General features: G+C 27.5%; 1 protein-coding gene across 3 annotated transcripts in view; it reads left to right on the top strand.

Moving 5' to 3' along the window:
* Window positions 1–5,228: 5,228 nt before the first annotated feature.
* The window catches only part of LOC109601924 (serine/threonine-protein kinase MARK2-like), a 61,273-nt gene continuing 42,603 nt past the window's right edge, over window positions 5,229–23,898 (top strand). For 2 of the 3 annotated variants that reach the window (XM_049963624.1, XM_049963622.1), the window contains exons 1-2: window positions 5,229–5,373; window positions 18,684–18,914. In XM_049963624.1, coding sequence (XP_049819581.1) covers window positions 18,735–18,914 — 180 coding nt within the window. In that variant the 5' untranslated portion in view covers window positions 5,229–5,373; window positions 18,684–18,734. The remainder of the gene's footprint in view (window positions 5,374–18,683; window positions 18,915–23,898) is intronic. The other variant, XM_049963623.1, reaches the window with a different exon arrangement.

Raw genomic sequence — 23,898 nt, 5'->3', positions numbered from 1 at the left:
TTTTTTATAGAAAATCTAACTACATCATTGGATTATGTATCCCCTGAAATAGGTAAATACCAAATTCCAAATAAAAATTATGTATATTCATTATTGTATCAAAAAATCATAATATTTTTATAAATTTATTTTCTTAATCAAATAATCTGTGAAATAAACTCAAATTACCAAAATAGCACAAATTATCTTATTATTGAATCCAACATTTATACAATGCAGGAATTTCTTTATGGGCTCTTTATGGTCAAAAGGAAAAAAATAGCTCAAAAATAAAGTTTTACTTTTCTAAATTTTAAGATTTATATTTACAGTTTTCTCATTGACTTTAAATGGTTAATTCTATCGATTCTTGGTTCTAAGTACTAAAATTTCGGACTCATTATGGCCCAAAAGGAAAAATTTTGTGGTCGAAGAATAACCGAAAAATGGGAAAATTTAGAGTTTCCGGGATTGGGGCTATGAAAAAATCTGAATTTCGAATTCTCTCATGAATGGTTAAAAGGAAAAAAATTAACTCAAAAAATAATAGATGTTTATTGTTGACAAATAATATAATTTATACTATTTTTTTCAATGCATTCCATGCACAATTTAATTAAAAAAAATAAACTCAAATGAAGAATATGATTTTTAATTTTTTCACAGAATTAATTAATTAATTCATTCAATTATGAAATTGATGTATTCTCTTTTAAGAGGGTGTAGTTAGATTTACTATAAATAATTTGTTAATTTTATAAGCGTATCCCGTTTTCAAATTGACCAAACTGTATACAATTTAATTAATATTTTAAAAATATCAAATAAAAGATTTAGAACCACACTAATTAATAAAACCAGATTAAATACTAGAAAAATTAAGTTAAAGTTACTGATTTAATGAATATAAAAATTTAAAAATTATTTTCGATATTCAATTTACATTCGGTATAATTTTAATTTTCAAAATATCGATTAGTATTACTAAATTTTAGACAACAGATTAATTACATTGGTTTACATATTTCAACTTTTGAAATATGGAAGTTTTATCCAGTAATTAAAATTAGCTGAGCTTTCTATTGCTGCAACTCAATTACTTTTGTTTTTATCGATACGAATTAGACACCGTATGTTCTTTCTAAAGAAGTAGAATGGCACGAACGAAAAAAAAAAATAATATGATTTTCGTGTCCTGCACTCAAGTTCTCTAACCAATAAGTAAAAAAATGTTTTTATATTCTTCCTATAATCTAGTTTAATCCTCAAGTATGAAGAAAATTTAAATAAACCATAAATAAATGACACAAATATACAAAATATTTGAGCGTGACATGAAACATAAAAAGTAAAATATTAATTGTTACCAAAACCTCATTGAATTGTTTTTCAAACATCAAAAATCCAATATTTTCGTAGACTGACTTTAGTCCCCCCATTAGCTCTCATAAACATGTACCTCTTTCTCTTTAACTCTCGGTACAAATAGAATTTTGAATCGATTAGAGTCTTGTATCTTTCAATTATGAAGTTGTTAAAATCATATATATATATATATATATATATAGGTTATATATTTTTTTATTTTGAATATGTTAGGTTTACGGTTTTACAACACAGTAAATTAATTAACTTATTTATGTATTAAAATAAAGGTATTGAACACTAAAAACCTCAGGTTAATGTGAATTGTTCAGTTTCACTAGTAAAAGAATCCCTTGTAATCAAACAAATTGTACCAAAATTAAAGTAGATACAACAAAATATGTTCAAATGTTATTACAATATTTATAATAAATGATAAACAAGTTTATTATTAACATCTTGAATTCAATGTCTTATTGTTAGTGTAAAACAGAGTCGTCTACCTTGTAGTTTGGTTTTCAAGAGGTCGCACACTACAAGTGTTTAATTATATATATAAAAAGAATATATATTTTTGATGTAAAATAATTAACGTATAAATATATTTCTGATAAATCTTAAGATATTTGAAATAAAAAATTGGTTTTAAAGTAGCATTTATTTTAACAAAGTACATATTTTCACTGAGTAAGTTAATTATTCCATTTAAACTGATTTCCTTGATATTTTTTTTAAGATTAAAAGCCAAGGTACATTCTTTACACACTCCTATAAAAAAGTCAAGTGGCTCAAACACAAAAATCACACCCAATAATAATAATTATGACACTAAAAAAGTAAAGTAATAATTGTGTCCTCAATCATATTGAAATATTTATCAAACACCAAAAATCCAATATTTTACCCCTTCTTCTTTACAAAACTGCAATCTAAAAATAAACAACTGCATTGAAAATGCGCCGCTTTTTGGACGGCATGAGTCTTTTGTCCTTATCTCTCTCACTCTTAAGGATATACATTCAAAATTCGAATATTGAATCAAATAGAGAAAATTTCGTTCAATTTGGATTCAGTGACGAAATTGACGTTGAAATCGACCAATCATGAACAAACTTGAGGTAGTATTAAAAAATATTTAAACACCATACGAAACAGAAAAATTAAAAATTATTAAATATTATTACTTCATTTGTTGTAAAAATAAAATTTGTACTTTTACCATTACTGTTTATTTGAATTTTTATTTAAATTTAATATTTTTTTAACAAATTAATTTTTAAATAATACAAAAATATCTAAATAACGAAATTTTTTTTTAATGACAGCATGGTCGTAATAACTGTTTTAATAGATATAACTATTATATCATTTTAATACACACAACTTTTATTTGTCATAAAAATAAAATTTACATAAAATGAAATTACAACCTAATCTGTACTTTTATCATTACATTTTGTTAATTTAAAAAAATTTTATTACACATTTTGTTTCTTATCAGACTTCTGTTAATTATTAGAATTTTTACATTAAATATTTTATAAATTACTAATAATAAACTTAATTTTAAAATATTCGATAACAATTTGTTTTAAGGCGATGGGAAAACATAAAATAAAAACTCCAATATTGATTTGTCTTTTGAATTTGTCTGAATGAATTTTGTCAAGGGTTTCTTATTTTCATATCAAAATTAATATAAATTGTAAATACTTTAATTTTCAATAAAAATAGCAAATCTGCTATTAAATTATTACTATAGAATAATTTATTATTATAATGTTTTTATGTATGGCAATGTATATATATGTTAAAATTTTATCAATTAAATTAAATTATTTTAATTAATATTATGGGTTTCTCAATTATTTCCAAATTGTTTAATAACAGAACTTACAATAAATTAATAAATGATATTTAAAAAAAGGTGATAATAAACAAATGTGTATAAATATTTTAAATTAACATATTCATATTTAATATTCACTTTATTTTTAATGATTTTAAAAAATACCAGCTGCAAAATGTACCCAACATGTAACAAATACAAGCAATATTTTCTTTTCTAGAATACTACTGAGCTTCATATCATCAATAGGTCAAAAGTTATCATTTAATAATAGCACATAAACAACATTGTTTTCACAGCTTTGAGAGAAACAATTAATATTGAATTACAATTAACACGGTTAATCAGAATGTGGAAAATTACTTAATTAAATACAATCAATAGAATCTTAGTAACAATTATAAATGCCAGTCCAGATTTTAGATAATCAGAATTTAAATTAAACTTTTTTCACAATTAAACTTATTTATTTTTATTTTAGGTCAAAAAAAACAATTTTAACTGTAAAAAAATTGAAAAGGAAAATAATGTTTTAAAATGTCTAAAAAATCATTTGATTCAAATAAAATTAAGCATTGATAATGTATACCATATATTCTCTCTTCATTGTGGTACATTTACAAATTTGGCGAATGCGCACATTCTAAATCATTTAATCTATGAACTTATTAATTATAATATGATTTTTTATTGGGTAATATAATTTTATACCAATAAAAAAATTCATTTCAATACTTCATACAATGAAACATTTTTTTTAAATAACTATTATAATACTACTAAACTATTATAAAGACATTAGTGCTATTTTTAACCAATTATTTTATTTATTCTCAAAAGGTATATTGTTTCACTACGCCTACATGCAGATAATCTTGACGTCAATAAATAGCGTTTGTGGTTGAAAAACTTCAAAACAATCGATAAATAGTGTATAGATATAATTAAATTCAATCTGAGTGAAAATAGTTGTTTTAACAAAATATTTTGTTTAAACTATAATAAATAATATAATAATAAATTTTAGGTTTTATATATTTTTAAAATTTCTTACATTCTTCTAAATAATTATAAAATGATATGTATATACTTAATATACTATAATAATATAAAGTTTCATAGAAAAATCAATTAGTAGAAATAATGTCGAAAACATCCATAATTATTGTTATAGTATTAAACGATTTAGGGACCGCAGGTAATTTACAATAGATTTAAATGTCGTTAAATAATTATTACCATAGTAATTGTATTGTATACAACACAGCTTATTCTAACTACTATTTTAATAGATTTAATAGTAATTTTTTTAATTTTTATTAGTATAATTCCTCAATTATCTTTAAAAAACTTTTCAAATAAATTAAATTTTCCAAAAGGACATTAAACTATTATAATAAGTCTATCATGTTTATGTTACCATTAATTGCAATGATTTATTGAAATTTTCAGTTTAACAGTTTCAATAAGAATATTGGTTAAGTAGGTTGAAAACATTTTCAAATCTGGTCAACAAACCACCATACTCAACATAGACAAACTGGTGTTGCTCGATACGAGAGTGTCACGGCATTTTTTCATGTATGCCGATTAAAATTTTACAACCAAAATCCGCAAAAGTCGAATTTAGCCAGGTATTTTTCGGCCCTCGCGGCCTACACGCTACGCCCATGGGATCCGACCAGCGGTCCTACCCCCAACACCAGTCGGACATTTCTTTCCATCGTTTCCAACCCGAAAGTAACTGAATGGTGTGTCGGTCTTCGGCCACCCGACCACATCACCATCGACACACGCGGTTGCAACAATCGATGGTGTGCATTCATTTTTAATTGTGCCGGCAAGTCGGCATCCGTAACGCTAGTGACTTATTCATGTGCGCGCCCGCTTTTGGGTACCGCTGGCACCGACGTTACCCCGATATACCGTATGCCCGTGGCGTGGGCATGCGCGGCTCGATTCACCTTGCCAATGACGTCACCGAAGCGAAAGAGCGCTGCGACGTACGGCACCGGCCAAGTTTGCGGGAGCTGGCGTTTACATGGTGGGGAAGTCGGTCTTAGCTAAGTGACATGTATACGTTCAGTCTCCCAGCCATCTTGTGAAAATCTAAAAGTATGCTTATTTGAGGTGTGTGTTAATTTTAAAGGATTTTTTAAGTGACCAGGGCCATTATATGGGTGAGTTTGTACGTTTAACGGCCGCGTTGGTGCACAAGTTTGCGATGTGCGTCCGTTGTACGGTGTAACAGTTGCAAATATCAGTTGAAAAGTGTGCCTCTTTTAGCTTTCACTTGTCCGTAAAAACGGGAAAATAACTAAAACCGACCGATTTGGCCGCGGCCGATACACCTAAACGTGTCAATTTCGATCGGGGGGTGTGCTGGAATGTGTGCACCAGTTCTATTTTCGGGCAAATCATTGTCAGTTCTTGGAATGCTTAGAGGTCAGTTTTGCTTGTACGTACTGTTAGCCTTATTAGGCAGACCTTTGACTTTGGCGTAAAACGCAAGAAAATAATGTGAATTGTCGGTGTGCTGCGGCCGCAGATTGACGGTACCCCCAAAAAACGGCCCACCGTCAACGTAGCACCAGGCACCGGAAAACCACTCCGGCCCAGTCAAAAAATCGAAGTTGTTTTTGAAACGGTTCAGGTTCTTTTTGTGTAGGTATCTCTCGCTAAGTGACTCATCCTCTGATATAAGACACCCGTTGAGGTCAACAAATTCCGACGTCGGTGTGCGAGAGGCATTTGTTTATTTTTTCAATGACCATTAGCCAACAGCATCCTCATAATTTGTGTGACGTTTGTTGTCTTCCGTCGATTTGACAGTTCGTACGCCTCCCACAATTTGCAACAGTACGTAGAAACAAAGCAAGTGCAACAATACACTATCAAATTTCACCATTCGCTTCCGGGGCCGGATTATTTTCATTTTTTTTTTGACCCACAGCCAACCAATTTATTAATTCACGACTAATGAGCGAGGAGGTTCTTCTGTGGCGACCTATATTCCCGGTCGTCGCCGGTTCTGCAACTCGGATTAATTTTACTTTAAACAAATATCAACGCACACCTAGTGTTATTAAAAAAAATGCGGAGCGTTACATAAAGTTTCACCAATTATGACAAGTTTCTTTGAAACTGAAAGTTTTTAATAATTATCATCAATTGACGAACGCACTACCCGCTATCTAGACAATTTCTTTTGTGTTCAATCAATTATTGCAAAAATACAATTCCACGCAGCCTGGCAACCTTGATTAACGCTTTTTTTGCATCTGTTGTTTAATCGAATCGATTTTAATGTTCCAGTTTTGTTTCTAGTTTTTTTCTTCAGATTTCTCGAGGATGTTCTAGTTATTTATTAATCTGCTAATACTTATCAAAATAACCCACCGCAAATATCCTGAATGAAGTGTCTGACTATAAATCTTATCTAAATAAATGTTGATTAAATCTAATTGTGTTATGTTCAAAGTAAATTCTCACGGTGTGTTTGCCGAATATTTTCAAAATACACTTATCTAGTTGACTAGGTACTTGATTTTATTTGTTTGTTTACAAGAGTATGAAATTTAAGTAAACAATACTTCTGCGAGTGTGTGTAAATATTATTTTTTATGTTAATGTATTGGGCCACATTATTTATGTGACACATTCCGTCTAAAATGATATTTTAGTGACAAAACTTATATTCAAATCCTTCAGACATTTAACATAATGTATAATTTTAATTAAAGTTAATAAAGCTGAAAAATTGTTTTATACACTTGTATGTAATTTATCATTAAACAGTTTTGCATGATCATCAAAAAATTCTAATAAATAAGTAATTTTCTTTCAATAATTTTAAACCTTAATTTACATATTTACTTAAATTATTTTTTTATATTAATATATTGGGCCATCATTATGTGTCATTCCGTCTAAGATGATATTTTAGTAACAAAATTTATATTTAAATATTTCAGACATTTAATATATAAATTTTCATTAATTCATTCAAATGAAAAAGAAATTTATGTACTTGTATGTAGTTTATCAATTTTAGCATAAATTATCTAAAATTTATTAAATAATAAAACAAATTTTCTGTAAGTAATTTTAAAACTTACTAAACTTACTTATTTTTATGTGTAAAAATTATTTTTTATGTTATTCTATTGGACCACAATAATTATTTAACACATTCTCTCTAAGATGACATTTTAGTAACAAAGCTTTCAAACATTTAATATAATGTGTAAAGTTTTAATAAAAGCCAATAAAGATGAAAAATTAGTTTATTTGTAAGTAATTTATCTTAACAGTTTTCTATGAAATAATACAAGTTATTTTCTGTCAATAATTGTAAACCTTTAATGAACATTACACAGAAATGTTATTGTTTTATTTTTGCAATAACAGTACCATTAATCTTGGATTAGGATTTTCTCAAATAAAAATCGGGTATCGTAACCTATTGGAAATAGTATTGAATGGGTTACTTGAAACTTTCATCAGCGTTAATATTATTTATTTATTCCGGTTCGTGATCCTTTTGAAACGTATGAACAAATTGTGTTGTATAAATTATTTTATGCAATAAAATGTATTCTAATTTGTTTTTCATTTTGTTTTAGGTAAGTCAAACACATTTTCCGTAATTGGTGAGGATCACATCGACCACTCCTTAAATACAGTGACAATGGAAACACCCCCATTTTATGTTTATAATTCTTTTTAATGATTAATAACCTAAACGTTGGAGGAAAAATACATGACATTCTCCATTGTAACATTCTTGAACATTCTTAATAATTCTGGCAGTGTTAAAAGTCTCATTCTTCTGATAAGTATATTTTTTGAATACTAAAAATGTGTAAAATATGTGGGAATATCAATTAGTGACATATCAAGTTCGTGCTTGTTTACAAGGTGTCTCAAATTTAGTATTTCCATACTAGATATGGAAAAACTAATTTAAATGACTATAGCTCAATTTTTCCCAAACATTGATTATGATCATTTTAGAAATATTTACAAAAACTTCCCCTTTGGCAGATTTCGAGATGTTTATTATTGTCTTTTATGAAACAAATATGACCTATATTTATATGTAATTATTTGACACATTATCTCACACTGTAGTTGATCAAAAGATTCGTTAGATTTTTCAACTATGTCATAGATTTGTTAACAAGTAATATTTTGTATGGAATTTGTACTAAATTCAATGAAGAATTATTTTGCGTCAATCAATTTTTCTTATTTTATCAAATGTACGAGTGTTATTGATCCCATTGTACCTAATAGTCAGTTTTTGATGCCCCTTTCGTTAAATTACCTTTTTTATTATTATTTAATTAACCTCCTTAATAATTTATTTTGCTTAAATCAATTTTCCTTAGTTTTTAACTATATCGAATGTACGAGTGACCTAAACATTCATGAACTTGTAACAGGTATAGAATCTTCTAAATATATTTTTGATTATTACTCATTAAAATAGAATTATAAATAAAAAAGTGATCTGGGTGATTCCTTCAACTATGTACACTGTATCATCTTATGTAAACTGAGGAAGTATTTATTTGTAACAAAATTGCAATGTGAGTCATTTTTAGATAATATTCCTTTATTTTAATGTAATTCATAATTAAAATACATAACTAAAAAAAATATATATAAACTTCTGTTTATAAACACGTCTAAAAATAATATACATTTGTAAATACGTGGTTTCCGAACGTACACTAAACAACAAATACGTACTTATCAATGAAATTGTATATTTTAACCTTGAAATTTACAAAATTGTGAAAGTCTTGATGATAAGCGAAGAGTTCTTAATGTATAATAGAAAATTATTTACAAATATTCATGACGTTGTGAACCTTCGAGCAACTTATATGTATATAATATATTAAATATTTATTGAATGATTGATTATTAATTAATTAATTGATAAACGCTTATATTCCTGGTAAATCAAGGTAGATCTACATTCTTGCAGCGTAAAAATTATGCACCCAAAAAGTAGGTCAGACTAAATTAAACACTGTTACAATTACTGTTGAATATTTGTCGATCACAGTGTTATTCCAGTCGATAATTTTGTGAAGTTTATTTGCATAGAATTAATACAACAAAAATTAATTACTCGCGAGCCTGTTACAGTAAATTATTATACATAATCTACTTTAGATCTTAACGTATTGTTTGAAATAATCAAATTTAAAATTGGCGTTTGTCAAAATTATCTTCCCAAGTGGTTTATTATTAAATCACCAACTCGAAACAATGTTCCATTTGTAACAACCGAACACCATTAAAACCCTATTTTATTATTCATTAATTCAACAAAATATACAAATACAAGAGTTTCATTTTAGGATTACAAAATCGTTACAACGCATGAAAACCATTAATTTCGTTATATTAATTTTTTGATGAAATAAATAATATAAGTTTGTGGGATTTGTTTGTTGCATTTTTATTACGTGTTACAAAGTTTTGGAATTCACTATTGACGCATTAGATGTGGATAAAACTGGATTTGTAAAGAAAAAAATGTTGCCTCGTCTATTTGCGAAATCCGTAAATGAATGTACGTTTAAATTAAGATTTCAAACAATGGGCAATCGATGCTGATAAACACCGACGAAATGAACTGCAAGAACAATGCAGATGTATTTTTATGAAACTGTGGAATTGTTTTATGCGGCGGCGACGACATGATTTGCTTTAACTTTTTTCATGTTATTAATAACCTTTGTTTATTAATATCTTTATAAATATATATCACAAATTATTTTGTTTCCTGATATATGTACTTAATATTATTTCTAAGGAGTAGCATTTTATTTCGTTCTTTGTTTAAATTGTAACATCCGAAGATACTTTCACAGGTGTATTTCTAGTTGGATGTGACTTTATGTTGATGCCAAAATTATATCAGCTGTTGTTTGGAAGGTTGTTGACCCCATTCTACCTAATAGTCAGTTTTGGGGTCCCTTTCGTTAAATTACCTTTTGTATTAATATTTAATGTTCCTCAGTATTGAATTCATAAAAAGTTGGGCAATTTGTGACAAATATATACTTCATTATTTATATAAATTGGAAACTATTACAGAAAATTGATTAATGTTTATGCAATAAATAGTATACTTATTTCAAACACATTTTAACTCTTAACGTCACTTAAGACGAAGATTACAGAAAAATCTCAAATTTTATTATATTTTAATTCGTTGTCAAATTATCAGTATTTTACAAAAATATTTCATTATCAAAGGTATTTACATTTTTTCCTAAAAGTCACAGTTCTAAAATGAATGAAATTATTTGATATCCATTTTTAAACACAATTTATTTTAATAAATTCGTAGATATTATTATTATTTTTTTTATTTTCATGTTAATATTTTATTAATAAATTAAATAAATTTATTAATTATTAATTAGCCATAATTAATAGGAAACATTCTAAAAATAAAATTGTTTTCATGCCTATTTAATTAACATTTTATGGATAAAATAACAATACTACTACTTTCTATATTATTTGTACATAAATCTTACAAGCAATTACACAAAATTTACGAAATTAAAATTATTGTATTTTTATAATTAACAATGTATTATCTTGATATTTCCTTAAATGTTTAATTTAATTTTGAATTTTTTGCAGTTCAAAGTATTGTGCTGTTCTCATATTATATCTCCATTTTATTATTTAAAAATAATTTTATGTAACTGTAATTTACCACGTTTTAAATTTTTGAGATTTATCCAATTCTAGTAAATATTTGATTCAATTCATCATAATTTTCAGAAAAAAATATTTTTATTTTAGTTAATACACTTGTATAATTCATTTCTTTAGTAAATTTTAATTAATTTTCCCTTATATTAATAAAAAAATGTTTATTGGTAATAAAGATATAACTACAAGTAGTAATAATTTATTTTTATTATATAAACTATTTCTTCATTTTATAAAATGCAGATTAAAATATTTTATTTTAAAATTTTGGCTCATTAAATATTTGATATTTCTTTATTATAAAATGTTTTTTTTGTATATTTTACTAAATTATCTCTTTTCCAAAAAAAAAATCTGAATTGATTTGAAAGTATATTTGTATATTTCATTTTTTAGTAAATTTTAATGATTTTTTCTGTATATTAATAAAAAATGTTTATTGGTAAAACGATATATAAGTATACTTCTTTATTTTATGAAATGCGGTTTAAAATATTTCATTTTAAATTTTTACTTCATTAAATATTTGATGTTTTCTTTATTATAAAATGTTTTTTAGTGTATTTTCCTAAATATTATTATTTAAAAAAATGATTATTTCTATTATAATAATAATAATATTTTAAAATTTTGCTTCATTATATTTATTGTGTTATAAAATATTTTTTGTGTATTTTATTATATTACCTCTTTTTGTTGTCATCATTTTCAAAAAAAAAAAATGATCATATATTTTTATTTTATCAAATATATTTGTATAATTTATTTTTTTAATACAAATTTTGGTACTATGATAAGTAATATTAATTTATTTTTATTATATAAATTATTATTACTAAAATTTACTGTAACTTTTTATTAATACACGATGTCTAGATATTCTAACACTATTATCTAATTTTAAAAAAATTTTATTATATTATTAAAATTAGTTATACATACCTATCTCTTGATATTCAGTTTAATTTTAATTTTTTTTTATTTAAAAATTATTAACTAATCTCATATTTTAACATTAAACTTATTTTTATTATTTATAATACTTTGCTAACTCTTGTTGAACTCTTATTTACATATTTTACAAATAAAAATGATTTATAATAATTGTGTAATTTGCTCCCTATATCCACCCAATTATGAACTCTAGAATTTATTTTAATTTATATTTATCAAAATATTCAATTAATAAAATATATCTGATTTCTCACCAGAATATTATGTTATTTAAGAATATATTTCCTAATCTTTTTTGCAAAGTTCAAAGACCTCGCATTTCCCAATTTCATTTGTTCCAGATTCTGTAATATCTTAGCTAGTTACAAGGTTGCATTGTGAATCATGCACTCAGTGGTCAGATCCAATACACTTTGTAACTAGGAAGGCCGATCGGTTATTTCGACAGGCGGACGTTGCAACAAAATTTTTGTTGTTGAAAACAATTGGTTTTATAATTTATTCACGTACCTTTAGGGGTGTTCATAATAACATCTGCTGTGACGTAAAGCTTTGGTTGCGGCGATAATGTGACGGCACTAATAATAACTCATATTTTTATTGTCTTCTATAAATAGACATTGATCACAAGTTAAAGAAGCGAGAAATAAATAAACTCGCAATCGTTTTCCTACCGATTTTTCCGCTTTATTTATTATGCCACCGTATTGTTCCTGCCGTGCGGATGCCTGTGATTAACTCGGAACGGTTATTTTCATCGGTAATTAGAGTTTCCTAAATCCCATTCGACATAGTATTATATCGGTTATCCCAGCAAAAAAAAATCGCACTAATCTTGGACGCATTTACGGCGTTCATTAACAGTTATCAAGGTCGGTGAACTGAAAGTGATTTAAATGGTATGAATTCATTACCTAGACCAATGCGATTTAAATGAATGCTGTTGCGTTGGTAGCAAGATATTTCAACGTGCAAAAATAAATATCTGTTTTACGCAGGTGAATTGATCGACTGTAGACGCAAAGTTATTTTTTATTACAAATAACATATGGCCTGGTGGGAAGTAAAGTACAACTGGGAATCTCCGCGTTAATGACGTCTAATCATTTATATTTTAATGGGAAAGAAAGCAAGGTGATATCGAGAGGTGCACGCTTCCTGTGGCTACAGAATTTTGCAATTACTAACGGAAGTCTTTTCTGCCGTGATAACGGCTGACTCGCTGTCTGTCGCATACTTCAAATCTACGTTTTGTGATTCATAGCTTAAATAGTTTGTGACTTACGTTTTATGAGTGACGATTGTGAAATTTAGAAAATGTAAATATTTTCGGGCATTACATCAGGTTTGCTCAATTTATTATACTGGTAGTTAAAATAATGTTTGCCAGATTAAATTTAACATTAAACTTGAGAACTGACCGCTTAATTTCACATTCATTTATTTCAAATTATTCATTAGTTTAGTATTTGTCGCTGCGGAGGTGGCTGTTTGTTTTAGTTTTGTGAGTTGAAATTAATCTCTAATTAGAAATTATAGTCGGTAACGTTTTTTATATTAAAAATGTACGACAAAACCAATTTCATTAGAAATTATACTTTCTGAAGTTAAAATTGGTGTAATATTTTACGATTTGGGCCATTTAAGACGTCTCCGATTTTAATGAATAACAGAAAATTAGCAATTTTTATTGCGACAAAATTAGTGGGACTCTTCATAAAAATTAAAACTAACGTAAATGGCCTAATATTTAATATTTCATCCAGTATCCCTTATCGGCTATAACGTGCTCACATCTTTTTGTCATAGACGAAATTAGATTGGAAATTATTTACTCGTCTATATTGTTCCAAAAATTTTTGATTTGTTCAGAAAATGTTGCTTTATTTGTGGTGCAATTTTCTCTAATCATCTTATCCATCTACTACAACTTTTCTATTCGAGAATATATCCACTTTTTTACTCTTGTAAAAACTGCGTATTTCGCATAGTTTCGAAGGAGAAGAAATGTTTTCCCAAATACTGATAACTGAAGAATATTCTTAATACATTGTAATTAGTTTTAGTTTACAAACTTAAACACAAATCATTTTTTACATATTTCAATATCATTTAATCTTCAGGTACGAGAAAACTAGTTTTCGTTTTTAACGTATAAATTTAAAATAACATAACTTTCTTTAAAATATATATATATTTTTTTTTTCAACAAAAAAATCAACATTGCCAACATTTTTCTTCCAACGTTAAGGTGAATGAGGTAGAACCATTTATCATTTTGAATCTTTCTTTGAGGCTCTAATGCTACATATGGTCTTGAAGAAGCAGGAAGTCTTTTCCATTGATTAAAGGAGTTCATCTAGGATTAAATTGTTCATGAACTTGGTAGATTAGTCATTTCGTGGGTTGAAACTTTGATTTCCACTGGGTTTATCAGCTTCCACCCATTGTTCAGCTCAGCGAAAACTGTAGTAATCAAGGCATTGTTCTTCGCATATATGATTAATAAAAGGCTCATTTGTGTTGACGAAAGGAGAAAATTGTCAATTGTCAAGCGTCTAATTTTGATAACCCTACTTTACTTTTGTGGAATGCATTTGTCCAACTTTTTGATGAAATTCATTGCATGAAGCTTCTTTCTAATGTTTGATTCATTGCAGTTTAATGTCTGTCCTACTTCCAATCATGTCGTGTCACCTCATCACTTAATGCGTCTCCTCCAATCATTTATAAACCAAATTTACGCTATATATACCAAATAAATGGTAGAAAGGGCACTCTAATGAGAGATGCAGTTAAATATGTACATAAAAATATGATATAAAAATATGAAACTAAAAATAAATTGTACATAAAGTAAATGTATTCATAGTTTAAAATAAAAAACCAAAATTAAAACATAAAACATTGCACAACAAAGGCTGTATAATAGTGAGTCTCAGTTGCATGATGTAAAAAACATTTATTTTGTCAGTCAACTTATTATTTATTAAAATCAATTTTTAATTAACAAAGTTACGAGAGAATTTTCATCTTAATAAAAACTAAATTAATGGATATTTTTTTAATGTAATGACATTATTTTTTAGTACCTCCATTTTTAAATGTAATTCGACTTTTAATTTTTTAAACTTTCGTCGAGAAACTGGTAACACATTTATTCTGTTACCATATTAAGCATAAAAGAAATTCTTATGCACTTTCCATTGCCGGTTATTATTCACTGGAACCAGTTTTGCCGTTCCAATTTTTTTTTTTCAATGACAACTACGTAAGATTCGCTAAACTCTAATGTAGGTATGTTTCATTTGTTGCTATTACTTTTCATAAAAAAAATAAAATCGAGAAATTTTGTTTACTTAAAATTAAACAGTAGAAAGTAAATGTTTTAATTGCGAATTAAAATTGAATATTTATTAATGACTGATTGCCTCAAATTATATAATTGGCAATACTTTCTGATAATTCTGTACAGATAAATATGATTTAATAAATAAAATAAATCTGTGCATTAAGAATTAATGGGTGAATCATAAAAAATATGTTTGTGTGTGTACAATTTGTTATAATGTAACTAACATTCTTTATATCAACGCTTGACAATAAATGCCGAAACATTAACTCAAACGTTATTTACAAGTATACATCATTAAACTAATGCATGTGATAAATTTACATAATCTACACATTAATTTCATTTATAATGATAGCGGAACACTTTAAACTTTTAGTAGTTATGTGATATACATCTAATGCAATCTTTTAATAAACAAATAAAATTTAATTTAATAATGTCGTGATCACACGGAACATATTTTACTAATAGATATTATATATACTTAGAATAGAATGTAACATGTATTCCAAAAATAGCTTATCCATCACTTACTTAAATTATCGAATTGAAAAAATGTTATTTTTAAATTTTAATAAAAACTCCATTATTTCATTCGTATTGAAACGAATTAGGCGCCGTTGGATGCATAATTTATCAACCAGTCTAATGAAATTTGAATATGATTTTCGTGCTCAGCACTCTCCAATAACATAAAAATATGTAAAAAGAAGTTATATTTTACTATATTGTAAACCAGGGTATGAATAAAATTTAATTATGCCATAAATTAATTTGAAAATATTAATTAATTGAATATTATTAAATAATATTTTTGTCAATTTATTTGGTATTTTAATATTATAATAATACAGTCGAAGCAAATTGATTGGCAATGTAATCCAGGGTGAAAATTATGTGTAAGTTTTACTTGATAACTCGATTATATATCTTGATAACTGGAACTAAATATTCAATAAGTCGAATTTCTTCTGATTCAGATAAACTCTTCGAGGTTTTTCCTTTCTGATGATACCTGTCTTATGTCCGAACGGCATTCCTTGTTTGCAACAATTCTAAGATCAATTATCGATTAATTTGAATAATGCCGGAAACACCTACAATTTACATTACAGTGTTTACATGATTACAACATCCTACATTCTAAATGGAAGTACATTTTACTAAAGGCGTTTCCAATGTCTTAAAGATAACTCCCGCAATAAATTAAAATGGGGGGGGGTAAATGTATAGAGCATTAAAAATTTCAAATCAATTAAAATTTGAATAGGTCAGCCACAAAACAAACAAGACAAAAAAATCTCCTGTAATTAATTAAACAATTTATGTGAAAAATTAAAACAAATACAACAAACTATGTTGTATATGTATTACAATAATTATAAAAAATAAGACATTATAATTTATTAACATGTTGGAATTAATATCTCAATGTTCGTGTAGAATAAAGTTGTCCACTCTGTAGATTTTCGAAAGATTGCACACTACAAGTGTTTAATTACGTTAAAAATATGTACAAAGAATATATATTTTTGCTTGGCTAAAGCAATTTTTAGTAAATATTATAAATCGAAAATAGACCGATTTCCTTGAACATTTTTAATTAAAAGCCAAGATACCATAAAATGAATTGCAATAGAAAGAATAATCATCTCAATATAAAATTACCCCGTAAAAACGCAATAAAAACGTAAAGCTTTGATTGAAACACCCCCTTGCCTTGCCGGTGACATAAAAAGGGGCGTCGCAGTTTGTGTAAAGTAATAAACAGGGAGCCCAGTTTGCCGACGGCGTGCGGGATACATCTCTTCAAACATAATATTTTCGCCGGGCGATTTAATGAAAGTCAAAGGTCAGGGGTGGAGCACTTGGTGTCTCGGGTTTTGCTCCGACTGTCAGGCGCGTTCCGAACCGGGATTTCTCCGCCGCGTAATGCAGGGGTGGAATTTATTGTTATTTTTGGAAGGCTCAGACGTGCTTTCCGATTATCCCACCTAAAATCGTTGCCGAACAATCCCCGGTCGTTATGAGTGGTTTTTAATTTGGTTACACGTCTCGCTTAAAATTAGACATCAATAGAATGTTGGTACTTATTTATAGTTATACAAGGTACTTCAATTGAACGTTTGGAAATTCCAAGATCAGGTTGTTAAATTATAATAGAGGCATTCTTTATGTTGTTCTATCAAAATAAAATTAATTATTTTCTTGCTTCCATGTTAATTATTACTAACTTATTAACCTTATATATTATTTCATTGTTCAATTATCCAATTTTGAAATCATAATTATATTATTTGCACCATTTATTTTAATATATTTCAGTTAAACTTTTTACTGCCTCTCATTGATTTATTAATTTTTTGTTGTCATTTATAAAAAATTGTAAATAAAGTATTTATTTCATTATTACTTAAAATTAACTTTCACAAAAATATGTATTTATTTTACTATTACACAAAACGATCAAATATTAAAATATATAATAAATACTCATCCATCATATATGATCGCCACATTATTAATTTCTTGAGGTGTACTATCAATTGAATTAATAGTTAATTTTAAAATTGTTCAATTAATTGGATACTACAATGTCAGTTCCATATTTTGGTCTTAACCTGTCACAAAAATATGTTTAAAACAAAGTTTTTATTTTATTATTGAACAAAATTAACTATCAGATATAAAATTATTTACTAAATGCTCCCCCATTAGTTATTTTTAGAAGTTCAGCCAATTATGCTACTAAAATGTCAGTACCATTGATTGGTCTTAAACTGTTTAAATTTATTGTCAAAAAAAGATGTTTAAAACAAAGTATTTATTATTGTACATAACTCTCAGCTATAAAAATATTTACAAAATACTCTCCCATTAAATGAAATATGATCTCATCATTTTTAATTTTTTTGAGGTGTGCAAAGAGTCAATGGAATTATTAGTTATTTTTAGTGTTTTTAGAAGTTTAGCTAATTGGCTTCTAAAATGTCAGTACCATTATTTGGTCTTAAACTGTTTATATTTATTGTCACAAGAATATGTTTAAAACAAAGTATTTGTACAAAATTAACTTTCAAATATAAAAAATGTACTAATTGCTCCCCCATCAAATATGAATATGAAATATGATCATCATTACTAATTTCTAATACAACAGGTAAATAAAAAAGTCAAAAATTTTTCTGCATTTTAATAAATTTTGTTTGCACATCTGTATTGCACATAATTATTAAAAAATTTAAATTGTCTTCTAATTTAAATTTTAACATAATTTTATGAAAATTTTAGTGTGCGCATCCACCATTTTTGAAAACTTGAATGGTATATTTTAACCCGAAAAATTAAGATGTTTCTATAACACCTTAAATGAATGAGTTTCCTTATTTGCTTAAAAGAGAATACTTAAAAATAAGTATTTTGTTGCAGGTAATGTGAAGTGGACGGTAGTGTGATAGTGAGTGGGGACGTGGACGTGAAATGTCGGCAGCCATGCGCACGACCCTTCAGACGGTCCCCGAGAGTCTGGAGGTGACCAAAACGAGCAACGCGTCGGCCGACTCGACCACCGCCGCCGTCAAGACGCCAGTCAAAGCGGCCGCCGACTCCACGGCCAACAAATCATCCAGGTCCTACAACTACCCATCATCCACCAACAAGGTAGGTCCCCAAGGGATGCGTACTACGCACCGGGTGCCCATCCATTTAAGTTACGATGTAGTGTAATTAATTGTGGTGTAAATAAAGTTGAGGCGGCGTTTTAGTTTCTTGAGTTGGGGAAGGAGGCAACTGAGCTAATAGTTATTGGCAAATGCAGTGCCAAAACCGTTATTTGGTCTCAAATTATTTAAATTCAATATTACTAAGATAAATTTTTAATTGTAAAGTATTTATATATACAAAATTAACTCTAAAATAAAATTAAAATTATACTTAATATAATTTTAAAAATATGTACAAAGTCTTATATCATCAAATGAAATAGAATCTTATTATTATTATTAATTTCTTGAGATGAGCAAGTCAGTGGTAGTTGTTTTTAAGGTTGTTCAGCTAATTGACAAATATAATGTCAGTACCATTATTTAGTTTTAAACTAAATTTAATAAAAAATATTTTTAATATTTTATTATTATACAAAATTCACAGATATCAAAAATATATACTAATTATTATGTCAAACAATGATGTATAATATCAGAATTAAATGACTCAAAGAAATAGTGCAAAGGATTTTTTTATATGATCTCGCCAAATCTGTAAAATAAACTTTGTACGTAAACAAAAATAAGAGTAACCTGCAGATAATTACCATTTGCAGTAGTAGATTGTTTCCTCTAACTGGTAAACGCTTAAACGAACGACTCAGAGATGGCGTTTTTCTATCTACACCACAAATATTTTATCAACTCCAAAATCGGGGAAAATAGTTGATTATTTTAATTGTAACAGTTTAACAGGAAACGGATAAAATACGACGAATTTCGTTAAAAAAAAATGTTTGCGTGCTTAAAGAATTTAATAAAAAAAGTGTAAATATTACTTCATAATATGTAGAGGAAAAAACGTTATTCCCGCTGGATAGATGAAAAACTGCGTGACGGGTTACCATATAAAACCGATGATACAATACGGAGCAACTGTAATTGGCCATTTCGCTAATGATAATTAGCCTAATTACCAATTCTTAATTGCACAACGATCGCAAACAAAGCATAAACACAATTTAATTCTCGGTTACACGTATAATTACAATTGTTTCTCAAGATTCTTTTTACGGACACAATTGATGACTGCACGCCGTAGCTCGTCCAACTGTATTATATTCTATGTTATGAAGCCAGGGAACTGAATTTTTATTTTCTGCTTATATCACCATACTGATAGATTACATATTAATATTAGGTGTCCCACAACTAAAGAGTTACAGTTAATATTATTTTAAGTATTCTTTAACAAGTACATACCTATTGCAGCAAAAAATTAGACTTTGGTCCCATTTTGTCATAAATAAAAGGAGGATACCTCTTACCTTACCAAACAAATTTGAAAGCCATTTTAACTTTTTTATTTGTTGGTATAAAAATATTCAAGCGCATCTCCACTTTCGGAACATGTAATAAGAGTATATTCCAAAGTTACTGCGATGATTTCTGGATTCAATTTTGAATTTGTATTTGGGATCATTATCATCTTGAATCCCACTTCTTAACAGCATCGTTAAACTGGTTTAAATATCACCAGAAATAAAAAAACTATCCCCATAACATAATTGAACCACATAATTCCCATCCATCTACTTCTCACAGTTATTGAACTAACTAATTTAGGTAACTCCCATTTCCTCCAGGTTGACTTTAATTTGCGTTGAAAAAAGGATTGTTTCTTGACATTCGAATTACCCATTTATCGATTTTTCAAAGTAGCCCAGATTCTCTGTATTTAATAATAATTATTTAGATGCAAACTTTTAGCATTCAATTTTTTAAAATTTTACACTAGATGTGCCCGCCCCCCTAAATTATTTAATTAAATAGGAAATCTTTGAAATAAGGCAAATTTTGTTAAACACGAATGTAATATTTAATTATGACCCTGTATGGGTACAATATGGAAAGAAAATTAAACTGGTGGTTATGTGATTATCTCTGACAGGATTAAAACTACCTGTGTCAAGGATAATATAGTTGTGTGACAGTTTACGGATTAATGGATAACAGTTACCTCGATAATCCTTATATATCTGACAAATTAAATTCACCACACGCATAATTGTAACAGGTGACGTTTAAATCGAATATGTCTAAACAATTTCATTAAATAATAAAGCTCACATACTATTTGTATAAAATCCATTGTAGTTAATAAGATAAAAATTACCTCTTATTTGTTACAAATTCAATCTCAATTATTTATTTTTATGTGAAGTCGAAGGTCACAATTCACCTAGAAGTCATTAAATAAATTTTATCATTGTTTTAAAATTAAAACCACCTGAAACGAGGTCAAATTCTTGGAAATTGATAGCTGCAGTAAATCGTTTATATTGGATAACTCAAGCTTTTCTCCACCACCTTTCTATTTCACCACACGTAAATGGCAATTTATTTAAAGCTTTTATGACTACAGTTACTCGTCTTTCAATGTGCTGTTTTCACTTAAAAATTTTCGTTAATAAAGTGTCTTAATTGAAGACCAGTTAGAAAATAATGAAATAATAACGTCCTTGCTAAATGCCATCGACAATATTCATCAATTAAAAGATGACATTGTTGTGAACACCTACAGAAAAAACTCACCTACGTGGAAAATTACAATGAACAATGACAAATTTATATTGCAGAACGGGTTTCGCGTGAAATCCTAATTTGCATTCTATTTACTCACCAAATCCAAAATAGAAATGGATGACGAAATACATTTAATACGTATGTATTTTATAAAATGTGTAGCGACGGTCTGATGCACATTACATGTAAGTTTTATATGAAACGGACGTTGTACAGGGTTACTGTAAATAAATTTGTTAAGTGCATTTTTCTCGCATACTTGTGGTTTGATGACATCCTTGACTTTTACGATATTAACGAGTTATTCTTGCTACTGAGAATGCCGGAACAATATTTTCATTATAGTGGAAGAATTAAAATTATTCATATTATATTGCCAACTTTAACAAAAAAATATCCTATTCAACTGTGGACCCTTAAGATAAAAGTGTGTGATTATTATTTTTCTTTCTTATAATTAGTTAATCATGGAGAAAACGTTTACCTTGTTCACCAATTTTAGTTCCTAAATTAGAAGGAGTAATCCAAATTAGAGTGTAGAAAATGTATTTTTACAGGAACAAATAAAATTTGTATATAATTTACTTTCAATTACAATACAAAATAAAAAATACATGAAAAGTTTAAAATAAGAATTTTATAGTATTATTGCTATGTATAAAAAATAATAAAATGATTTAAAATATTCGATTACCTTTTCTCTACGATTAAAAAATCGGAATAAATTGCATTTTTATAGGAAAAATGTGTTTATTGCATATAAGCATAAAAATAAGGAGATATTGACATGTATAGAAAATCAGTTACAATACAAAAGAAAAATAAATACGAAAGACATGAAATAATAGTACTATTGCTTAAAAATTTTGTTTAAAAAAAGTTGATATGTATATATGGTTTTTACATGCAATCCAGCTTTTAATCAATGTGTCTTCAAATAGAACATAAAAAAAGGAAAATATACTGAACGCAACAACCCTGTTTTAGTAAAATGACAGTTTTAATAAAAGAGTACTGTTTGTACATAATGAAATCATTGTTTTTGATTTATTTTTTTGTGATTCTTAATGCTTGGAACCAAGAAATTATGGAAAAAAGGAAACCATTAAAGTATTTTATATTATCTCTACAATTAAAAATATCTAAAATATGACTGGCCATATTTCAAAAACAGAGGATTGATGATCATTAACATTTTTTAATGTTGCATAGAATTATACAAAGATGATAATTTTAACTTTCTCAGAAATAAAGGAAAATGTGTCGAGAATACCATCATTATTTTTCCCATTTGATTGACTATATGCGGTTCAAACTTCGCAACGAAGTTGCCGCAAACAGATACATAGATGTGGTCTATGAAACAGACACAATTGCAGTCTATTTCCTATTCTGAGCGGTCTCGCCCTGAATATTATCGAATGATATGCGAGATTGCAACATAACGTTTTCCTTTCATTCGTTTTGCACGCACGTTACTGCAATTTATTTGTGGAAGTCCCGATAAAGTTTGTTTTCACGACTCAAGAGTAAACAAACATGTATAGTGGAATTATAACGAAGTATAGCATCATTTTTCCGGCAAGCCGGGCACCCGGTGAAACGTCGGACAATTTGGAATAATTTCACGTGTGACCTCGTGTTTGTACACACACACACACACACACACACACACAAGCTCAAATACGTATACTCAAACGCGGCTCGAGTCGTTTCCTATTTACGTTGAACAGCCGTCCGTTTCGTTTTCCTCTCTTCGACATTGAATAAGCACCTGCACGTTGCAGTAGGTCGCACCGTTTCGAATCGGTCGTCATTATGTTTCATTGGCAAAGCACCCGGCTGTCTGCAATCGGTTTTTGAATTAAATTTGCAAATGTTTAATTATTGCAGAAAGTTATGTAATTTCGTGTCTGTATCAAATTACAAATAATAATAATAATAACTTGATATGTTTTTTGTCTAGAACATTTTTTATATAATAAAACTCACAAGAGCTTTAATTTATTTTACAAATTCTATTATTATTTGCAGTTTCTTGCGATACACTGAAATATTTTTAAATTAGGTTGCATGTGAATTTTTATTTCTACATTTTGTTTATATTTCATAATTATTATCGAATTTTAGATTTTTTGAGACAGTAACTGACATTCATTATTTAACTTTTGTATAATTTTTATTATGTATATTATATTTATTTCATTTCCATTTTTCCCACAATTTAACTACATAAACTAAATATTTTAAAACGTTATTAATATACTATAGATTTAATTAATTTCAACTTTTCCCAATTCTTATACGTTTTCATTTTTAGTGTTGGGTTGACAATAATTAAATTTCTATTTCTT

This window comes from Aethina tumida, chromosome 2 (assembly GCF_024364675.1).
Source record: "Aethina tumida isolate Nest 87 chromosome 2, icAetTumi1.1, whole genome shotgun sequence".
Taxonomy (NCBI): domain Eukaryota; kingdom Metazoa; phylum Arthropoda; class Insecta; order Coleoptera; family Nitidulidae; genus Aethina; species Aethina tumida.
This window is presented reverse-complemented; position numbering and strand designations above follow the sequence as displayed.